The sequence below is a fragment of the Drosophila ficusphila genome, unplaced genomic scaffold (genome assembly GCF_018152265.1).
Source record: "Drosophila ficusphila isolate 14025-0441.05 unplaced genomic scaffold, ASM1815226v1 contig_791, whole genome shotgun sequence".
NCBI classification, from domain to species: domain Eukaryota; kingdom Metazoa; phylum Arthropoda; class Insecta; order Diptera; family Drosophilidae; genus Drosophila; species Drosophila ficusphila.
In genome coordinates, this window is record NW_025064737.1 from 4,987,592 (window position 1) to 5,008,945 (window position 21,354).

A 21,354-nucleotide genomic window follows, 5' to 3' on the forward strand; every position below is an offset into this window, starting at 1 on the left:
TATACTCTATATAGTACTTTTAGTACTTTTAAAAATTTGAAATTCTCTTCAATTCAATTTAAGTCTGTGTTCTCAGGCTACGCTTATTTGATTATTCAATAGAAAAAAGCTTGCTCGTTAAAAATATATTATTTAACTAAACTCTCATTGTAGAAGTCACTTGATATTTTATGGCTTTTACTCCGTTGTATAATATTCCTTTATATTACGTGTCTTTTACACCGGTGTAGAAGATACTTTATATTCCGTGACTCTTTCGTATTGCGCACCTGACAACCCTATCGCTTGTTCATTTTGGTGGCACTCAGCACACGGTCACTCAAATACAAAACAAGTGTCTTTCGGCGTGATAAGAACCGCAATCAAACGATTTCATTATTTGGTGGAACAATTGCAAGCTCCAAAACTATGTCATAGGAGGAACCAGCAGACAGGCAGTCAGTGTGGAACCAACAACATGCAGAAGCAAGAGGAGGTGCTGTCGCGCCTGCGTCCAATATTCGACATATTTTTACGCGAGAACTTTTCCACTACGAACAATGTTTACTTTGAGAAGCTCCTCACGCACTTGCAGGCCAAGGGTAAATTAGCCGAATCGGAGTAGACGTCATATCTCTACATACTAATCCCCATTCGATTCCAAAATTTCCGCAGAGAATGCGTTTGTGCTGCAGGCCCCGTTTGTTGCGGACTGGGTGGACCGGTGCCTCACTGCAGTGACTGAGGACGTCAACAAGATACACCCAAAGGTGGTGTCCTTCATGCTGAATCTGACCAGTTATTTGGCGCAAAACGAGTGGATGATTGTGCGCCTAAGAGAGCTGGACATAGTGAACAGGTAAGAGGTGAAGGGATTATAAATTATCTGGCTAACCAATTACTCGTGTTTAGAGCTGTTAAACTGCTGCAGGGAAACCACAATTTCAATCCCTCCATAAAGTTGGGTGGAATTCGTATGATGAAGGCCATCACCGTTTACAGCATGGGCCTGGCCTTCCTTCGCATGCATCGCATCTGGACTCTGCTGATCCAGTTTTCAAATAACGATCACACCCTATATGTGGTACGGGAAGCCCGCCAGGTGCTCTACAACATGCTGTACAAGTCCTGTGATAAGCTGCACGACAAGGCCGTAACGCTGGAGATTCTCGCAGAGATCATGCAGCCGATCCACGACAATCTTTACAAGAACACCGAGGGTGTGGAACGCATCCAAATTAAAGTGGACGACAACGAGCTTCTGCACAAGATCTCGGCCACGCTGGACCTGCTTTCCTACATCCTGCAGCAAACGTTGGTGCTCGAGGAACGCACCGGCTTGATTATCCTACTGAAGGAGTATCATGAGTTTGATTTTACCATTTGGAAGCTGATCGATATGACACACAATCCCTACTTTATCCAGAAGATCTTCACCACGCTGAGTAGCTACAACTTTGCCCTGCTGGTGCATGAAAAGCTGCTTAATCCAGAAGCCACAGAGGCACCGGAGGAGTTTACCGAGTTCGGAGTGGCATTCTTCAATCTCATGAAGTTCTGCATAACCCGCAAAGACGGTGAGGGCTTTGTGAAGATGGCAGAGCTGAATCACGTGCTATGGAAGAAGCTGGGAACTCGAGCACCCAAGGAAATCGTCATTCAGCAGGAGCGCGTTTCGTTCGAAAACCAGCTAATCTGCTTCCACATGTTGCCGCTGCTATTCTCCATGAAGTATGCTGAAAAAATGAGCGACGAAGAAAGCAAGGTGGAGTTGTTCGATGCATACGTTTTTAAGTTGTTGGAGATCTCCTGTGAGCAGACCCTGCGCCTGTGCTATACCATGCGGGATACATTCTTCACAGCCGACGGAATGGCGTTGGGTCTGGTGACTGCCGGTCTGGCCAACAAGTGCATACACAGTCTGCTGGCCCTGGAAAATGTTCTCGATCGGGAGCAGGCGGTCACTGTGTGCCAGGCTCTACTCTACGTGCTGCGCGAGGCTGTGGCCCTGAGTGTCGTTTCGAACAACCAGCAGGATGACTGCCACAGTGTAAGCAGCACTGGCAGCTCGTACGTGAATATGTTTCCGCATGGCACAGAGCACGTTGTCAACGATCCCAAGGTGCTGCACTCTGTCATGGTGGGCCTTCGCACCCTAATCGAGCGCTTCAAGATCACGTGGAAGGAGTCGGTAGAGACCATTGGTCTTGTTAACTGCTTGGCCTTTGTACTGGAGAACACAAACCTAGATTCCAGAGTAAGTCATGATCTGCACTTTTTTTGAAACTTTTCGTTATAGATATAACATTAATACTGCAGGGATTAGACAGGAGTTATTATCATTATTTAATGTTAACATATTATTTTTTTTATTATTATATAGACAAGTTTTAAATTAAAAATATTATTTTAATAATTATTTTGGAAAAAAATATATACATTTGATATGCTCTTTCATAGACCTCTTATCGATACAAATAATTTGCGTTCAAAGGTTAGTTCTTATAAGTAAGAACATATAGTATTGTTTTTTTGTTTGATTTACCTTATTAAAAATATATTTATGTATATATTATTATATTTTAATTACACCTTAAACATTTTGTTCATCTGATAAAGAAAACCCTATGTAATATATGTGTTGTAAATTCTTGAAGCCATTTCTTTATACTTTTTCATATTTAATTGCAGTGCACTGTTCAGGCATTGAAGCTTGTCCAGCTTGCTGTGGAGCACTTCCTTTCACCAAACATGGCTCTTTTGGTGGACAATCTGCAGGGTTCTGCGTTGGTTTGTTTGGGTCCCATTATCGTTAAACGAATGCACGATACGATGTGGGAGGTTCGTGACACAACGCTGGAACTCACCACCTCCATAGCCAGTATCTCCCGCATCAGTAAGCATGATATTACATATTATTACGAATGACTAACTTTAATGATCCCTCGTTTTTCAACAGAATTTCCCGCCTTTCAGCAGTTTCTGATCGACTCAAAGATACCCCCCATAGTCTACGAAATGGCTAAGAATGATTCAGAAGTCTATGTACGAGCCTCTGCATTTAAATGTCTTTCCCAAATGGTCTCCATAAATCTGTTGTGGGAAAATGGTCTTAGCCAACTCGATCTTGTTGTAAGTAACTAGAATTATAAACTTGAATCTTTTGTTCAATGCCAACACACTTGCTTAATTGCTACAGGACCATCTTTTGTATGTGATGTATCGGGAAAACGATGATATTGTGCGCTCTGAGGCCGTGATTACGCTGATGAAGATCTACGAGCACCGAAAGATCCACGAAAAGTACAAGAACACTCTCTTCTCAACACTTAACTATTGCGTGGTTGGGGATCATCACGCGGAAGTAAAGCTAAATGCGCTGAATTTCTGGCGACGGGAGTTCTACCGTCAGTTCACCAATCAGGGCATGATTGATGGCTCTTTTCCCACGGTTACATTTTCCAAGGAGCAGAAGAAGATAGTCACTCTGACGGAGAAGGAGATCCAGACTAGCATAGCCAAAGTATTCGGAGGTGTACAACAGTACGGATATTTTGGCATCCTGCTTAAGTGTCTGCGAGAGGAGACCTCAATGGAGGTGCTGGAGTATCTCATTATGGGCGTTAAGATAATGACACAGAAGTTCGAGCAATACAAGGGCATGATGGATGAGATCGAAATGAGATCCCCCCTTTCGGGCAGTGAGCATTCAACGTTCAGTTTTCCGTCCCAACCGGAACCATCTCCCATTCCGCAGCAAGCACCCGTGAATCCCAGTGAGGCAGACGAGGTCATCGAGTCTATACTGAACTCGCAGGATTCCCAACTCCTGGAGAAGGCTTTCGAGACCCAAATGCAGATAAACGAGGCGGGCGGATCGACTGAGAAGCGGCACATCGACGAGTTCTACTACAAGCAGTTCGCGATGCCGCTGCGACAGTTTTTCGAGGAACTAAAGACCATTGATCTGGATCAATTGGTAAAACAGCACCAGGAGTGGTTCGAGTGCAAGGAGAACTTTACTTCCCTGCTGGATGATATCCTTGGCGCGTTAAAACGCGACGATGAGAACATGATTTCCGACTGTTACTAATCCCAGGCGAAGCCGATCTGTGAAGTAAGCTAAAAGTTTTTTTCCTGATATAGTAAATATTTTTGATAACTATGTTAGTGTTGCACACGAAATGAGATTTTATTCCGCCGCCGCAGACAAAAATAAAGAAAACGTAAACACAGTAAAATGATTTAAACTGAAAAACTTATAATAATAATAATTTAACTTATGGTCTAATGTACTGTAATTTTATATTTAAAACATAGTTCTTTAGCGCTCTTTGGGTAGGATTTTATTACACTTTATAGTAATAAGCTGCTGTTGGTCACACTATCCCGGTGGTGTTTGTTTTGGTTTTTGCTCTTAGTGGTGGTAATTGCTAAAGGCGATCCATTATCGATATTTTCCTTTAAAGGATATTGGTAATTTCTATTAGAAAAGTTCAGTAAGGTCAATCTTCGAGATTAAAAACAGGCAACCATTTTAAGCAGATCTCTGCTATTGCAACTAATTCCCACTCCCCGTTGCGCACCCAATACTATCGCCAGTCATCGATAGTGCCGGCAAAATCGAACAACGGTCTTATCGAACGGCCCATTGACATCAGCACATCTCCAGCGCATAGATGCAGCAAAAAGCGGATCTCGCGTTCGAATTTGCACGCACTGCAGCATAAATATTTAAAAAGCACTGAGAACATGCAGTTGCACAAACGAAGAGCCAGGCAGAAAAAATATGGCCAGTGAATTATGTCATAAATGTGAAAGTGTTCCCAGTTGCACTGCAGCGGCAGCCACAGCAACAACAACAAAAAGAGCAACAAAACTGCACGCATGTGAAAAAAGGAGTGCGAGTGTGTAGAAAAAATCAATTGGAAAAGAAAATTGCATTTTCGCTGCCGCGGTCAAAACGAAAATAGTGAAAGAAAAAATATATATATTTATATATAAAAAGTGCGTTCGGGGAGTGTGCGAGTGTGTGTGTAAGGAGAGGAGGAAGAAGCAGCACCAGCAGAAATAGCAAAAGGAGACAACAACAACAAGCGAGAGAAAACTGTCGGCAACAACGACAACAACATCAGCAGCCCCCTAATAAAGAGCAAGGAAAAAAAATGAGTTCAAGTTGTGAAAGGTGTGTGCCGTTACACTACAACTACCATCAGCGGCAGCAACAACAAAAACAACGGCAATCTCCAGACAACGCGAATGTCGAAATTGTGTATACAATTTATTAAGAAAGCAAAAGCAGCAACAACAATGACCGACTGCAGATGCTTTTGTTAAATAAATTGTTGTCTTGAATGCAGAAAATTTCCATGCATTGCAAACGGGTGGGTGGCAAAAGGGAGAGAGTGGGCGTGGGAGAGAGAGAAAGAGGAGAGGTGAAGGAGCCGCCTTTTGACAGCTGCGTGCCGTCCGCATGTGTGCGTGTGCGTGTGTGGGTGGCGACTCTTCCCCTCCCATCGTGCGTGCATTTTCATTTACCTTGATTAAATTCCTGATTTATGCACTTTTGTGATTTTTTTTGTTTGTGGCCTCGGGCGCCTGCAAAATCGATTTTCTGGCAAGGCGCGGCAACAAGCGTCGGCCGCCAAATGTGCCAAAAAGAGAGTGCCAGAGAGTGCCACACTAACACCCTCTCGCACTCACTCTCTTCTAACTCCCATTTTCGTTCAATGTGTGTGTGTGCGTAAGGACTGCAATTTTCAAATAAGGAAAAACCGGATAATGTTTGACTAAATATGTTTGTCGGCGTACAGAAAAGCCCAATTGAATGGGGGAAAACCGGCACACATACACACGTTTAGAAACTACGCACAATGCCGATTTTGGTCAACTTTTTTCGCCTTTCATCAATTTGTCTGAATGAATGCCTTGGAATATTGAATGAAACATTTGTTTGCCAAAGGGATTTTGGCGTTGTTTTTTGCTGCCGCTTTTGAGGGCGTGTTCACCAAGTTTCGTATCCGCTCGAAAAACTCGGCTGGCATTCCTGAGATGCTTTAGTCGGCCGCTCGAAAATAGAAGCAATCGCATTTTATGTCTTATTTATGTGTATTTCTCGCCCTCTCCGGATCTTCATCTTCATCTTTGCTTCGGACCAGCAGAATAGAATGGGTAGAAATCATCGAGCCTCGCACCAAGGAGCACATGTACGCCAATCTCACCACGGGCGAATGTGTTTGGGATCCACCAGAAGTAAGTACCCATCAATTTGGTTGTAAACTCATGTATGTAATTATTTAAAACACGTCTAAATTTAAGTTCTAAACTGAAATATTCAGAGCCATTTACATAAGCCAAAACTCATAGTTTTAAATTTTTAAAGGGTTTTTATGTATTGGTAAAAGGAGCTATGATTATTATAAATTATAATATTGTAACTATTATTATTAATTGTTATTATGTGTGATTATGTTTGTGTGTCTTGTATTGCACAGCACACGATCGTTCCATCTCTGTGGGGTTCAATGACCCACTCGTGGTGGTTACTTCATTGATTAGATGAGTAACTTGTTGTGCGGCTAGTTGTTTAATTACTATTCTGGGTCACTTGTTTGCGCAATTTTCTTGTTTGTGTTTGGCTTGCAAATTTTTTGTAACCCACTTCGCCAAGTGGCGTGACCAAGGTTAATTATATTAAAATAACTGTCGAATGATGCGCGCATCATAACCATTCTGATATAACAACCAAGTAAAAGGGGGAAATGTTGCAGTCTTTCATGCCTCAAAGCAAATATTATTTTTATCTAAAAGGCAAAACTTTTGCTTTCAGACTGGCTTCAAAGAAAAACTATTAGCTTGGATAACTGTTTGCATAAATGCTTTTCTTCTTTTTTCGTCTTTTTTATGCTGTTTGGCTAATGCGGCAAAGCCAAAAGGTGTTGCAGGCTAATAACTTTGGTCTCGCCTGCAGGAGGAAGCCGAAAGGCAAACATCGGCCAGACGAAAAATCCAGGCCACCCTTTCCTTTTTCACCTTTTCCTAAAGGAAGTAGTGAAAATTTCATTGATTTTGTTGTTGGCCTGCAATGTCCTCGTTTCGCTCCTGATTGCACACACATGCTCAGGACTGGTTTTAGGTATTGGTATGCAAGAGAGTGCATGTCCTGCTTCCGTAATGAAAAGCCTTGCATGCGGAGTTACACAGCTAAAAAAAGAATTCGTTTGAGTCCTCGAAATTTTCATAAACAATTTAATTGATTATTTATTTCACTTTTATAAATGAATTTCCAGTAGAAAATTATTATTCTGTGATGTTTTTAACTTTCTTCTATTGCTGCTATTTAACACATGTAAAACAAAGAGTTAAAACAATTCAATTAAAAATCATAAGATGTTGAGTAAAAGTATAACACGTATTGGACATATTTTTTTCTTTGTGTGTAAGTGGGCGTTATGTTCGCTTGGACGCCATGATTTATTGTTCGTCCTGCGACCCTTCTTTCTCCCCCTCTAACTTCTCTTTCCCCGCAAAAGGTACTGCAGCAAAGCCATTGCTCTCTCTTTGCGCTCTTCGAGTGTTTATTTATGTGCATTTCATTTCGGTTTTTGTCACTCTCACTCTCTGTTTGACTCATCGCCTACGTCATCCGCATTCTGCCGCCCCCTTCCCTCTTTGCCTACATAAACACAACTCTTGGTCAAAATGAATGAGGCAAGAAGGTAATATGGGTAATATAAGTGGAATAGTTTTATCATTGATATAATAAATAATGACTGGTGGTCAGGAAACGAAGAAGAATTTAAAATTGAAAGTATATTTAACAATCTTAATATTTACTTTACATAAATACATATAACAAATACAACTAATTTTACAAAGCTATTACCCTTAGTTTTAAAAATATTATAAAATAAAGTACCTCTTTGTCAAGTTATTGATAAATTTAAAAAAAACGGTTGCACTTATTTGTTGAAGAATGTATTGATCAAATGTTTATCTTATGTTAGGTTTGTTTGGATGTCTCTTTTTGTAGTAGCTTATAAGCTTTTCTCGACCTAATTTTAAAGTTTTACTCCCCTGCAAATTCGAGAAAAACAAAGTTGCGAATTCCGGAGTGTCTATTGTGAATTAACAGCGTAAAGTCGACACTTCCGTCGCTCATTCTTCCCTCTTCCGAAGTAGCAGATAAAGTCTATTAAAACCTGCCCTCGATTCAGCATATCTGATTGCAGCTACTGCATTTGTTCCTACATTCCCCTCGTGGCGATGAGGAAGTGAATCTGAATCCTTTTCACTGCGCCATATAATCCACACAATTTATGCAGGGCGGCGTGAAAAAGACATTATTAAAGATGGGGTGATTGCACCACCTTGCCGTGCACCCCTTTTCCGTAGTCATTGTTCCACCCTCGCTCCTTTCTAACGTGCTTTAAATTAGCAACATTCTGTTCTGGTTTTTGCTGCTCGTTTGGCCAACTTGCAGCTTTTTGTTTTAGCCAAGCTCGCTTTGGTGTCACCAACAACAACAGCAACTCTCGCTGCTGCGTTCATTGTACGTGATTTGAAATTTATTCACAGTTGGGACACCGTCTACTTTTTTCTCTGCTTTTTATTATAACTCGAAATTACCGTCCCCCTCCTCGTGGCTTTGTCAACTTTTTCATACTGTTTTTCGTCTCTTTTTTGCCCATTTGCCTTTGTAAAACTTCCGGTTGCCAGGGAGAAACAGAAAAGAAAAGTTGCCCACAAGTTGCACGTTCATTGCTCGTTTCATGTTTCACATTACGAAACCCGCCAGAAGACCCCGACAGTCGGACCAGAATCCATCCGGAGTGGCATTGGATGTTCACGTGCGTCCGCCGGCGTCATCCAAAAGCTGCCGCCAACCCCAATCCCCTCCGAACAAAGGGGTGGTGCAATCCGCCACTCAACCAAATGCGGCGGCGCCTCCTCCAAAATGGTCAGACCTCGATCTGGGACTTCTTCGCTCCAATGGAGGGTCTTGAGCTACGCAATCGTCAAAATATTTCAATTACTTCTTTGCTTTTTTGCTCACCCAACTCTGGGGATATTAGACATCAGACAAAAGCAATTTAATTACGCCTATTAACAGAAAATCTTCAAAGAAGTCTTTTGACTTGGTTACATTGTATTTCATTTAGTGCTGGGATTAGATCTAAACAGTATGAGATGTATTTAATAGATCTAACTTCAAGCAACAAAGTTTCTAACATTTTATGCGGGTGTCTGCAAAACCCCTTTAACCCGGACTACAATCAAATTAAAGACATTCTTTTATTGTGAATGTTTGAAATATAGTTCAAAAAAGGTAATTAAATGAATTATATTTTAATATTAGTAGATAGTGAATTACTGTTTTCAACATTTAATATCTTTAAATATGTATATACAAGTTTGTTATCTGTCCATCAATGCTACTTTGTCTTATAAAATCAATATTCAAATACCGCTTGCTGGGTATGCATGCCATGCATTATCTATGATTCCAGACTTTTGGTGTCCAGTACCGCCCTGTCCTCCTCTTCCCCGGTTAGCTATCTGTCGCCCATTGCCTTCTTGGGCAAGTATCGGTTTCCTGTCTTTGCGGCCAAAGTGTGCTTTTGGGCTACTCACATATACATACACTGCTAAGTACCGACTTCTTCCGCTTTGCTTGGCACAATTTGAAAGCAATTACGAAGTCAATTAAATGTGCATAAATATTGCTAATGAATTTCAGCTTTGGGACCTTCCTGCAGACTAAAATTCATAAAAATTTTAAATTCCCCCGAGGGGAAAACTGTCTGCGGCTGATGCAACTTCAATGACTTGGGACTTACCATTTCCCCGAACTTTGCCTTGTCATATTTTGTGGGAAACTGTGAGCACTAAAAGAATTTCCTAAAAAAATTATGGTAAATAAGAAGCAGCTTTTATTTGTCAATATATTCAGATAATTAACGATTTGATTTCAATTTCGTTTCCCTCACACAAGAATTTAATTATTGTTTTGCTTCCGAACTATGTGGAGCTATAGAATGGCAACCATACCATAAATAAGCCTTAGACTAGGCTCTTTTATTGCTCACTCGATCTATAAATAAGAATCTGAATTGGTTTTCTCAGAGATTTGCATTCCAGTTTCCTCGCGGGAATGTGAAACATGTGCCCAACTCTTCGATAACTGCATTGCCCCCAAATCTACAAATCTGATTCTTTAATTGTTATTGCTTTCGTCTGGTAAAGGTTCCTGGGTGTTGTGCTTATTTGAAGAGACAAATAGTCGGTTCAATATTTGCTTGAATTCAACAACAATTCAATTCCTTTCATTGGTCATTGGTTTTCATTATGGTGACACATTGTGTACAAATTTCAAAAGACACGCGTTCGGTGGATTCGATGTTATCGCCTCTCCATGGATTCTATTTCGGGATCTGTGCTGGGCTTCAAAATTCGCTTGATGATGACCTAATTTACCGACGGGAAACAAAAAATTCTTGTTGATTTTCGGTTTGTTTTTACTTCAGCGTGTCTGTGTCTTGTTCATTAATGTATGGCTGTTTTCCCCGATGATTCACAGATGAAAGGAACAGCAGATCGGTCGAAAACTGACCTCGGCCATAGTCTTCTGTATACGGAGAACTCAAGACTCAACCCGATTAGAAATCTTGTGCGTGCCTCGCTTCTTTTTTCGCCTCGATCGACCCACTTGCCGCTGATTAAAAGTTGTAATTGTTTTTCAATAAGCGCCAGACGCTCAGCTCAGCACTCCACATGCCGCAAATGCTATACTCCATGGCTGGCAAATTGAATGGCAGATAACGAAACGGAATGCATTATGCGAGTGATCTATATATACCGATTCGGCTTAATTGGGAAACTGATGGGGTTTTAATATAATCATATCAATGTAACAATTCTGAGCTCTCTAGAGGAATTGCCCTGTTCTCTGGCATTCCTCATTTTAATGGTAGAAACCAAATTTGTTTCTATTTTGCATATATATGTAGGCCTTTCATCTTCAGTCACACAGGGCGTATGAGTAACAAATCTTAAGACTAACAAATAATCCTGAAGCAACAAATTTCAACATTTTAATCCGCAAATTCTTCACAAATATTATTGTTTTAGAAGGAAATGATTTAAATAATTAGAAACCATTATTAAGTTGGCATGTGCCATTTTAGCTATAAACGTTTGATAGTTAATTAGACTGTTTTTCCGTTCTAAAAAGTAAATGTTTACGAAGTAATTTAAAAACGTATAGAATCATGATAAATGATAACATTTATTAAATTGTGTTCTTATATATTTGCAACGAATTGATAACGCAACTAAATAATTTTTATAGAATGGCAAGACTTAATTAATTGATTATAGCCCACCTCGCAACAAATAAACTATATGAGAATATACTATGAGAAAATTTCAGTTGTCAGAGTTGAGATTAAGATGTAGGCCAGAGTCGTCCCCATTGTTGCTCATATTCCATAATTACAAAAAATATTTGGAATTTTGTACAAGGCCACAAATGAGGTCGAGTAGCTTGATGTGTCTTTTTATAGTCCATCTCGTTTTTAACTGGATGCCAGAGGGGAATCAGATCGTTGGCGGTGGGGAGGACTATCTGGATGAATGACTGACTGACTGAGTGACTGGCAGTTGGAAACGCAACAATGCGAAAAGCGTAACGAGGCGACATGGCATCTGAGTGGCCCATCTCCGCTGGGTGGCCTTGCTCCCGGCCCCGCCCCCTTCCACTCCCAATCATTGTCTGGTCGCGCCCACAAATTATGCAACATGCAACGCAATCGGGGGCCGCCGCTTGGAAATGGAAATGAAAACCAAAACCAGAAATGAAAAGCAGCCAAGCCGAAAGCTTTCATTTGCAGCGGGGCGTCGTTGGGCGATGAGCGATGGGTGTTGGGTGGTTGGGCGGTGCTGCTGTTATTGTTGTTGTTGCTATCAGTGGGCAGTTGCAACCACAAAGGCAGGAAAAGTAAAAGCAACAACAGCCTCCAGGCAGCGGATTAAAAGGGGGCGTGGGTCAGGGCTCATCCACCACCCACCACCCACCATCAACCACCCATCGCCCATCTGGCCATGGCAATTGCAAACTGGAGCTGAGGTCTTCGGTAGTCGGCTGTGGGCGCATCTGCAGCGCAAAAGTTCAAGGTCAGCAATGCTGCTGCTGCTGCTGATTTTGCTTCTGCTTTTGCTGCTGCGCTCTTACTGCATGCATTTTGCAGAAATAACCCTGACTTCTGGGTGAGACAGAGATGGGAGAACTGAAAGCGAGCGAGATGGTGCGGATTAAGCACACGCGCCTCGCCGACAAGGCCAGATATTAAAGGAAGGCTTAAATCAGAGATGGAAAGTAAATAAATAGTTGTACCTAGTAATTTATGAGGAAAACTGTGAATTAAAACATAACAAATTATAATTTGTAGCATTGTAAGAATAGGATACCAGAAGAAAAAGTCCATTGGAATAGAGTTTTTAAGAGAAGAGAGTTTTAAAGTAACCTACTATTTGCCTTGAAGTTTCTCTTAGTAATTGAACATTGTTAAACAAATTCTAACGGCTCTTATTTTTTTGTGCTCTTAATTATCATATACGACATTATGCTACAGTAAATGGTACTCCGTACCTAAGCTCTCAAAATAAATACCTTACCCACCACTGATTTAAGGCTGGGCATTCGGTGGCAAATGCAGTCGAGGAACCATCGAGAATCCCTGTTTGTCAAGCACTTGTTGTATTTACTCAGCAGATAAAACCCTTCAGATTCAGATTATAAACACACACACACCCACTTGCACTCTTTGTGCTCTCGAGTTTGCTGATTAAGCCCGAAGAAAAGCTCTCGAGCTGTGATACCAAAATAAATCTGCTTTTGTGTAATTGTTGGATAATTCAAGAGGAGGGATAAAAGCCAGACCGACGACAATGGCACCAGCGGAGCCTCCAAATGGAAACTTATCATTGCCAAAGCCAGAGCTGAATGTCGATGGGTCCGGTGTCACTTCTGATGAAACCGCATACTTTTATGAGCCAGATGTTGAAACGTGCCGAAATCTGTGTGATTAAAATATAAGCAATTTACTCGGACTTTTCGAAGGTTTCACGGGAATGCGAGAATTCAAAATATATTGTATATTGACAATTCGCTTTTGGAGCTTAACTAGAAATAATTTCTTTAAAATTGAGAACTTTTTTGACAGAATACGTTTTATTGAGCACGCGATAACCCAGAACTTAAAGGTTGATTTTTATTTTGCAAAAGAACTGAGTAGCGTTTATAAAAATAGCGATGAACTTATACAAAAAATGTAAACACCAAATATTGACAAAGAAATAAGAAGGAATGCAATATGTTGTATGGTGTGTAAATGGGTTTTTTTTTCGCGAAATACAATAAGAGCAGTTTTTAAAAATAGTTTTTTACATAATTCTTAAAAGGAGCATTGGAAATTTATTAATCCGATCACTTGTTTGTACATAGCATGGAAATGGGTTACTGAAAATGAGTAAAAAGTCACCGATAAGAAGTAAATCTAACAGCTGATTCCACGCAATACAATTGATCTTAATCACAAGCATTTTCGATTATTTAGTATTTGAAATCCGAAAACAGGTGAAAGAATATCCGGTTGGGAAACATCCATCGATCAACTTAAACTTCACTTTAGAGCATATTTGTATTCATGAGTGTTTATCTAATAAACGCACGTTGATCTCACGTCCCACGTGTTGCCCCTTCCTCTTCTTCTTCTCCTTCCCCGATCCCCAAACCCCTATCCACAAATCCACCTCCACAGCGAGCGATGCGTCCCACACAAATCCACACACACATGACTTCTCTCTCGGATCCGATGACAGCGATTTAAGCTAATTTTGCCACGCGCTCCGCACTCTGTTCTCATTCCCGAAGCCCGAAACTGATTCCCGTTGCGTTCTCGCTTTACAGGATGTGCCAATTAAGCGGACCGACTCATCGCAATGGTGGGAACTGTTCGATACGAATACCCAGCGGTTCTACTACTACAATGCGGCCACGCAGAAGACCGTGTGGCATCGGCCGAGCAAGTGCGACATCATTCCGCTGGCCAAGCTGCAGACGCTCAAGCAGAACACCGATCCTAGCGAGCGTCGCGAGCAGACCACGCCCCAAAAGCAGCAACAGCAGTTGCAGCAGCAGCAGGTGCAACATCCCTCGCAGCAGCAACAGCAGCAGCAGCAGCAACCCTCTCCGATGTCGGGTCCAAATAAAAAGGGACGCGGTCAGCAGCGGATGAGCGGAGGCAATGGAACGGTGGCCAGTTCCGAGGAGAAGCTAACCAGCAGCGAAGTGATCTCTAGTCCGCGTGGCCGTCAAAGTTTTCGGTGAGTCGCCGCGGGTTGAGTAACCCCATTCGGGGCACTTTTGTTTACATATCTCGCATTTGTTTACATTCCGATTTGGGCCTCCTTTTGCAGCGTTGGCACCGGCGACTCATCCCGTTCGATGGAAATGCAGCAGCAGCAGCCGCAGCATCCGCAGGGCTATGCCTCCAGGCGCTCGCAAGGTGAGTGTTCTGCCCAACCCTTGCTACTCTCGTTACATGACTCATCTTTTTGTTGTAATTCCCTACAGACTCCTGCAATCAGTACAAGGAGTCGGGCAAGTCGAGCGACTCGAGTCTGTCCAGTGCGCATGGCTACAGGCGCTTCAATGACAGCGGCGTTCCGGGCTCCGGACATCCGGACAGCCTGCGTCTGGGTTCCCTGCAGAAGCATCAGCGTGGCGGCGGCAAGGATAATGGAGCGTAAGTACTCGAGGTTGCGGTATCCATCACTTCATATGCTTTAAATCGCTTCTATACCCGCATCTCCATCTCCGCTTGCGCTTGGGTTACGGACCGCCTTCCAGCTTTGAGATGCTGCAAGAGAGCACCAGCTCGCACAACTTACCGCATGGCAGCACCTCCACATCCTCATCTTACGCCGGTGGCAGTGGCTACGGGGACAAGTACTTCGATCACCAGCTGCTGCCCAACCACCTGCAGGGCTACTCCTCCAAGTCGCCGGACATCGCCTCGCCCACGCACTCCATTCACACGCCCCAGTCGCAGAAGAAGAAGATGTCGCCGGACGCAGCGCCCGCTGGCCAATACAACTACGCACAACAGCAGCATCAGCAGAGGAACGCACAACGCAGTGGCGAACGAGGGGGCGGTGGTGGTGGAGTCCCCGGGGGAAAGTCCTACGGAGGAGGTAATAAAAGATATTCAAGTCGTTAGGCTGCTAGGATAAGTAGTACAAAAGCATTGGGAATAGGGAATATCATAAAAATATCGATGATTTATATATGATTTGTAAATTGTATTCTTTATTTAAAAACATGATATGCACAAAGTATTATGTTTATGTTTATGTATTATGTGAAGGACTAAGTAATAGATTCAAATTTCTAAAGAGTCTCATCCGTTTAACAATCATTGACAAATTGTTTAATCGTTAAACCTATTGATTCAAAGAATTTATGGTTAATGTTTACATGTGTTTCACTTCTTAGCATAAAAATCCTTATCAATGCATTTTAAACATAGAATTTGTTAGGCTAGTTTTAGATTTCAATAAAAATATTAATGAAAAGTCTAATAGTGGCAGGTAAAATATAATATAATATAAGTTAGAAGTTTTATTGAATTTAAGGTTCGCAGAAACATTAACTTCCATGCAGCCAAACAAATTTTACACCACTATCGTAATAAAAATCTTACTAATATATCTTTTTTTCCCCTTAAGATCGCGAGTACAAGGTATCGCTGGCTCGCTCCGGAAGCTTCATGTCCTCGTCTATCAATCCCGCCGCTGCCGGTCACCACAGCAAATCCTACCGCAAGAGCAGCGCGGAGGCGGCGAACGGAGGAGCCGCCAGCGACGACTCCATGCACGAGAAGTACTTCAAGTCGGTGGAGAACACGCCGCTTTCGCGTCGCCGCCACACCACCAATGCCACCAAGAGCGGAGGAGGACCGGGTGGCGGCGGAGCAAGTGGCAGCAACACGGCCACCAGCACGGCGGGCAGTGGCAGCAGCAGCCACAAGAAGCACTCGAGCGACTCCAGTCCGCAAAGTCCGATCAGTCCGCAGACGAAGAGCTCGCGCCAGGCGAAGACCAGTGCCACCAGTGCTCTTCCCCAGCTGCAGCATTCGCCACGCCTGCAGGAGCCCAGTCACAGCCTGGACCTACTGAGTCTGGAGAGGATTTCGCTGGGCAAATCGGGACCCATCTCGCCTGGAGGCGGCACCGAAAATATGGGTCTGCTAACGCACTCGTCGCGCGGCTCCAACGACTCCGCCCGCCAGCGCCAGAAGTCGAACAACTCCACGGCGAATCGATCCCAGTCGCATCATTATCCCGGGCAGAGTTCCCTGCGGCACAGTGCCAGTTCCAGCCTGGACAAAAGGGGATACCATGTGGGAGGAGGAGGAGGTATGAGCGGAGAAAAACGGCGCTCCAAGCAGCATCAATATCACCAGCAGGCGGACAACAGCGACGTGGAGTACGACAATGGGAACACCTCGCCGGTGTACACCAACTGGGAGCAGGAGATGCCCCATCTGCTGCCCCTCAAGCACTACATCATCGAGCAGGCCAAGTTGTCGGGTCGCTACGAGTATCGCGGTGGCGATGGAGGAGATTCCGACTCGTATCACTCGGACAGCCAGTCGGAACACTCGCTTTCGGGTCACGAGCCGGATAACGAGGACTCGGACGGTGGATCGGACTCGCATGGCGGCTATCTGGAGCACAACTACGGCATGATCGACGACTACGCCAACATGGGCGACAGTGTCTCCTACTATGCGTACATGTATCCGCCGCACGATCCCGCCGGAAGGGAGGATATGTAAGTTTACCTCAAAGTTTTTAATTCCTATAATGCATTTATTAATATTTCTCTCCATTCAATAGTTCCGACAACGTAGAGGCCGTGCTGGAGGGGATTGGCGGCACTGTGGCAGAACCTCCGTTTCCAACGGCCACCGTCCCCAAGCCAAAGCCCCGTTACCAGATCTCATACTACGACACCGTATCGCACAGTCCCTCGGCCGGAAGCGGTTATCACGGTCAGCAGCTTTACTCCAACACGCCACCCTATACGGCGGGTCATGGCCATGGACACCACGTGCCGCCGCCGGCGCTACCACATCAGCAGCAGCTGCACCTGGAACCCAGTGACAACAAGCAGAAGCAATCGCAGACGCTGCCCTCGCCGAACCGGCAGATCTCGCGCCTTGCTGGCGCCGGCCACCAAGGAACGGGTACAGCGACATCAGCCAAAGAGGAGACCGGCCATGGACACAGTCTCGTTGCCGGGCAACAGCAGGCCACCGTGGGCAGTGCAACGCCAGCAAGCCTCTCCCGACCGGGTCACAAGATGGCTCCGCCCTCGCTGAAGCCCACCATCCAGCAGATCTTTCCGCCCAGCGAACGGGCGCCGGGATCGGGCGGCATGGGACTGGGCGGGACCACGCTGGCCTGCATGAAGGAATGTGATATCGAGAAGTTCGCCGCCGACAATCTGAATCTGCACTCCAAGGGGATCTTCCGGAAGAAGGCGTCTGTGCGCGACATGCTCAGCTGGACGGCGGAGGCGATCAAGAGGCCCATGCTGGCGCTTTCCCGCGACAAGGCGGACAAGAAGACGGCCATCGAGCTGTTCAAGCTGGTCCAGATCTACATGGCTGATCGCAAGGCGCGCAGCGGCATGACTCTGAATTCGGTGGCCATAGAAATCATCAGTATATCCTTGCCACAGCAGCAGTGAGTCTATTGATCCAAGGAAATTGTTATGAAGATACTTAATGAGTGATCTTTCTTTTCAGATTAAGGGATGAGCTGTACGTTCAGTTGTGTCGGCAAACCACGGAGAATCCCAAGCGGGAATCACTCATCAGAGGCTGGGAACTGATGGCCATCTGTCTGTCCTATGTGCCGCCATCGCCCACGTTTCAACCAACGCTGCTCAAGTGAGTGATATTTAATGACTTACTTATTATTATAAAATCATATAAATTGTTTACAAAATCATTAGTAACATGTATTAAACAATGCCTCCCTTTGCAGTTACGTCAATCGGCATCGCGATCTCTCGTTTGCCACCAGTTTTATGGAGGTGAGCAAGTGGCCCATCCATGTGCAGGTTTCGCATTATGCCACAGTGTGCTGTCGCCGCTTGGATCGCATAGGCAGCTGTGGGCGACGTTTGGCTAAGAAGCCCACTGCGGATGAAGTGGAACAAGCGCGGGTAACTAAAATTGTTCAATAACTAATGAACCATGTTAACCTTGTGATTGAACCTTAATTCCAGCAACAAATCCTGAGGAACAGCATGTTCGGTAACACGCTTTCCGAAGTGATGGAGCTCCAAAAGGATAAATTTCCATTCCGCAAGCTGCCCTGGATACAGACCACTCTTTCAGAGCACGTAGGTTTAGAATTGTCTTAAACTTAAAACATATTATAATTCTATTTAATTTGCAGGTGCTGCTACTCAATGGAAAGCAGACTGAGGGAATCTTTCGCGTTTCCGCGGATGTGGATGAAGTCAGCTGCATGAAGAATCGCCTGGATCGGTGGGATGTTCCTGATATTAACAACCCGCTGGGTAAAAATAATTATAATTTTGCCATTTAATCGAGGTTTATAATATTTAATCTCGCTTCTCAGTTGATGCACATGCGCCAGCCAGTCTGCTTAAGCTGTGGTACCGAGAACTGTACGATCCGCTCATACCGGACGCATACTACGAGGATTGCGTGAACACCGAGGATCCCGACAAAGCCAAAGAAATAGTTAATAAGTTGCCCGAAATAAATCAGCTGGTAATGTAACACTAAATAATATATTTAACATTTAAAATAACAATTGGCTTCTCTTGATTTCAGGTTCTAACGTATTTAATACATTTCCTGCAACAATTCTCCGTATCGGAAGTGGTGACCTGCACCAAGATGGACTCCTCGAATCTGGCCATGGTGTTCGCGCCCAACTGCCTGCGCTGCACGTCCGAGGACCCCAAGGTGATTTTGGAGAACGCGCGCAAGGAGATGTCCTTCATGCGCACTCTCATCCAGCACATGGACACGTCGCACGTGGCCAATCTGGTCTAATGGATTGTTGGCCAGCCGCAATTAGCAACTACCTACCTACCAACCTACCAATATGTAAACGTTATTAACCTATCCTAACTTACTACCTAACAAATCTAACTTAAACTCAATTTGTATTTATACAAACGATGATGATGATGGAGAGCGATGAATCTTAACTCCTACTTTAACTTTAACTTTAACTCGTTTTGCTACTCGAATTTCTTACTAATTGCTACCAAAACCAAAAGTCTATGGATTTAGTTTTATTTCGTAATGTCTAGGAAGCTTGTTAAGAACAATGGCAACAACCACAAATACTCGAAGATCTTGTAACTCGTAGTGCTTTTTCAAACCAAACCAAAAATAACTGAAAGATGAATCCAAAACCGAAAACTCAATGTGTGCATGCCTAGTTATGTCTCAAATTGTAGTTGAATTAATTTATTTTGCATTTTACCTGTTGTTTTTCTTTAAATGGAATTTAAATCAAAGCAAGCAAGCAAATACTCAAAGAAACTCTTAACTCTCACACAATGCGAAGCAAAGCAGACCTTGAACAACTTCTTGCGAAGCCTATAAATAGTTATAAAATAAAGCTAACGATAAATTAAATTAAACTCTATATATATTATGATGTACACTGTATGAAAAAAGGATGATCAATAAGGAGGAGAACCAAGAGAGAGAAAAAGTGAATCAAATGCAATAAGAGGTCAATGATAAAACTGCTTATAAATTACTTGCAGCCAACGTAGTGCTATATACAAAATATTTATTCATTTGCGTAAATAAAAAATGAAATTAAAGAATAATAAACCAATGTTCGATCCAAGGCAATTTTACGGAGAACAAGTCAACTGAAAATATACAATTATGTATTGAAATTTGCGATTTCGAAGGTGTTCGAATAAAGTTATGAATGTAAAACTGAATTGGGAAATGTTTCGACCAGCTCTTATCGGTACGCATGTCCATAGGGAGATTACAAATTCATCCGGCTCTTCCTTTGCCACAATTAATGCGTGCGGGGAATATATTATATTTATGCCCAATTTCGAAGTCATTTCGAACCGTTTGTCTCCTGATAATTGCTAATAATTTAGCGTCACTTGACGACCATAAGCCGTGTCACCTTATCGAACAGCAATGTTTACTGGCAGTAGTCCTCGTCAATGTCTCGAATTGGGCGCATTTACTTATCGCATACCACCGAAGAACGCTTTTCTCCTCAAAGGAATTTGTTGTTCGCTCTTTTATCACCATTCATTATTCATTATTTTGGTTTTCGTTTTGTGTAAAGCTCGAAATAGTTATTGAATGGCCGTTACTGCCTGGCCATTGAGTGCCCCACACACCAAATACAATATATAGTAGAAACCATTCACATATATTGATAAATTTGAATACTCACCTTGTGATATGTCACAAAATGGCCGACAGGCCGGGTGCAAAATGTTATATCTTGTCGGTGGGCGGGATTTTGTCGGGGATTACACAACTGACTGTCTGATAGCGGAGAACAAGTGTCCGCTCATGATGAAGCGGTGAAGTTTTCGATCCTAGGATTACAGGTGCACTCGGCAATACAGAGTTCTTTTATATCGACTTTGCATAAATTAATTTCCTTAATACATTGATCCCTTTGTAACCCAGGGGCTTTGAAAAATTAATTGGTTATTTTGTTTATTATTTCCTTATAGATATGTATTCTTTTTCAATAATATATTTCGAATTCTGTTGCTTTTGATTTTATATTTCCATTTACATAGTTCCTTGAAAAGTTTTAAGGCTATGGGTTTCTTTTTTTAGGAAAGATAACATGTTATTCATGACTTCACAGGTAAAGTTCTTGGAAATGCCTGTATGACTGTTTTACTATTTTCAGGAGTTATAAAATCTTAATCGGCAATCGATGGGCTGAATTTTGCTGACGTTGTCAACCAAACCCCCTGAAAACTTCATTTGCAATACGTTGAATTTGATTTTCAGAGAACCCTATCAAAATGAATATGTTTATTGCGTTAAATCACATGCAATTGAGTCATTTATGAGTGAAATCATACAATTTCGATTAAAGTTCAATGAAATTTCAAGAGTCACACATAAAAATCCCCTGCTACCTTTTAAGTTATTAGGAGCGCATCGTGTGAAATAAAAACATTTAAATTTCTCAAGTAGCAGTAACTGAAGATTTTCATTGTCCCCGGAAACCCATTGGAACCCCAAACTT

At 43.0% G+C, this 21,354-nt stretch overlaps 2 protein-coding genes across 3 annotated transcripts; both read left to right on the forward strand.

Moving 5' to 3' along the window:
- Positions 1–314: 314 nt before the first annotated feature.
- Positions 315–4,220, forward strand: LOC108098635. Its single transcript, XM_017201710.2, has 6 exons — positions 315–581; positions 655–838; positions 892–2,236; positions 2,671–2,875; positions 2,939–3,111; positions 3,179–4,220. Exons 1-6 carry the CDS (start codon positions 458–460, stop codon positions 4,070–4,072), a joined length of 2,925 nt encoding a protein of 974 aa, XP_017057199.1. The 5' UTR covers positions 315–457; the 3' UTR covers positions 4,073–4,220.
- Positions 4,221–4,636: 416 nt separating this feature from the next.
- Positions 4,637–20,056, forward strand: LOC108098589 (hornerin). 2 transcript variants are annotated; one of them, XM_017201636.1, is made up of 14 exons: positions 4,637–5,164; positions 6,138–6,231; positions 13,949–14,364; positions 14,458–14,546; positions 14,615–14,786; positions 14,891–15,234; positions 15,769–16,876; positions 16,942–17,793; positions 17,856–17,999; positions 18,097–18,277; positions 18,341–18,457; positions 18,514–18,637; positions 18,700–18,854; positions 18,918–20,056. In XM_017201636.1, the coding sequence occupies exons 1-14, from the start codon at positions 5,145–5,147 to the stop codon at positions 19,140–19,142; spliced, it is 4,041 nt and encodes a 1,346-aa protein (XP_017057125.1). In that variant the 5' UTR covers positions 4,637–5,144; the 3' UTR covers positions 19,143–20,056. The 2 variants fall into 2 exon arrangements, with proteins under 2 accessions (XP_017057125.1, XP_017057126.1); XM_017201637.2 differs by having other exon boundaries at positions 6,141–6,231.
- Positions 20,057–21,354: the final 1,298 nt, after the last annotated feature.

Coding starts and splice junctions, on each gene's coding strand:
- LOC108098635 (XM_017201710.2), top strand. CDS start 458: ATGCAGAAGCAAGAGGAGGTGCTGTCGCGCCTGCGTCCAATATTCGAC. Junction 582..654: donor CACGCACTTGCAGGCCAAGG/GTAAATTAGCCG, acceptor AAATTTCCGCAG/AGAATGCGTTTGTGCTGCAG. Junction 3,112..3,178: donor TTAGCCAACTCGATCTTGTT/GTAAGTAACTAG, acceptor TAATTGCTACAG/GACCATCTTTTGTATGTGAT.
- LOC108098589 (XM_017201636.1), top strand. CDS start 5,145: ATGAGTTCAAGTTGTGAAAG. Junction 5,165..6,137: donor ATGAGTTCAAGTTGTGAAAG/GTGTGTGCCGTT, acceptor GCTTCGGACCAG/CAGAATAGAATGGGTAGAAA. Junction 18,458..18,513: donor AGACCACTCTTTCAGAGCAC/GTAGGTTTAGAA, acceptor TTTAATTTGCAG/GTGCTGCTACTCAATGGAAA.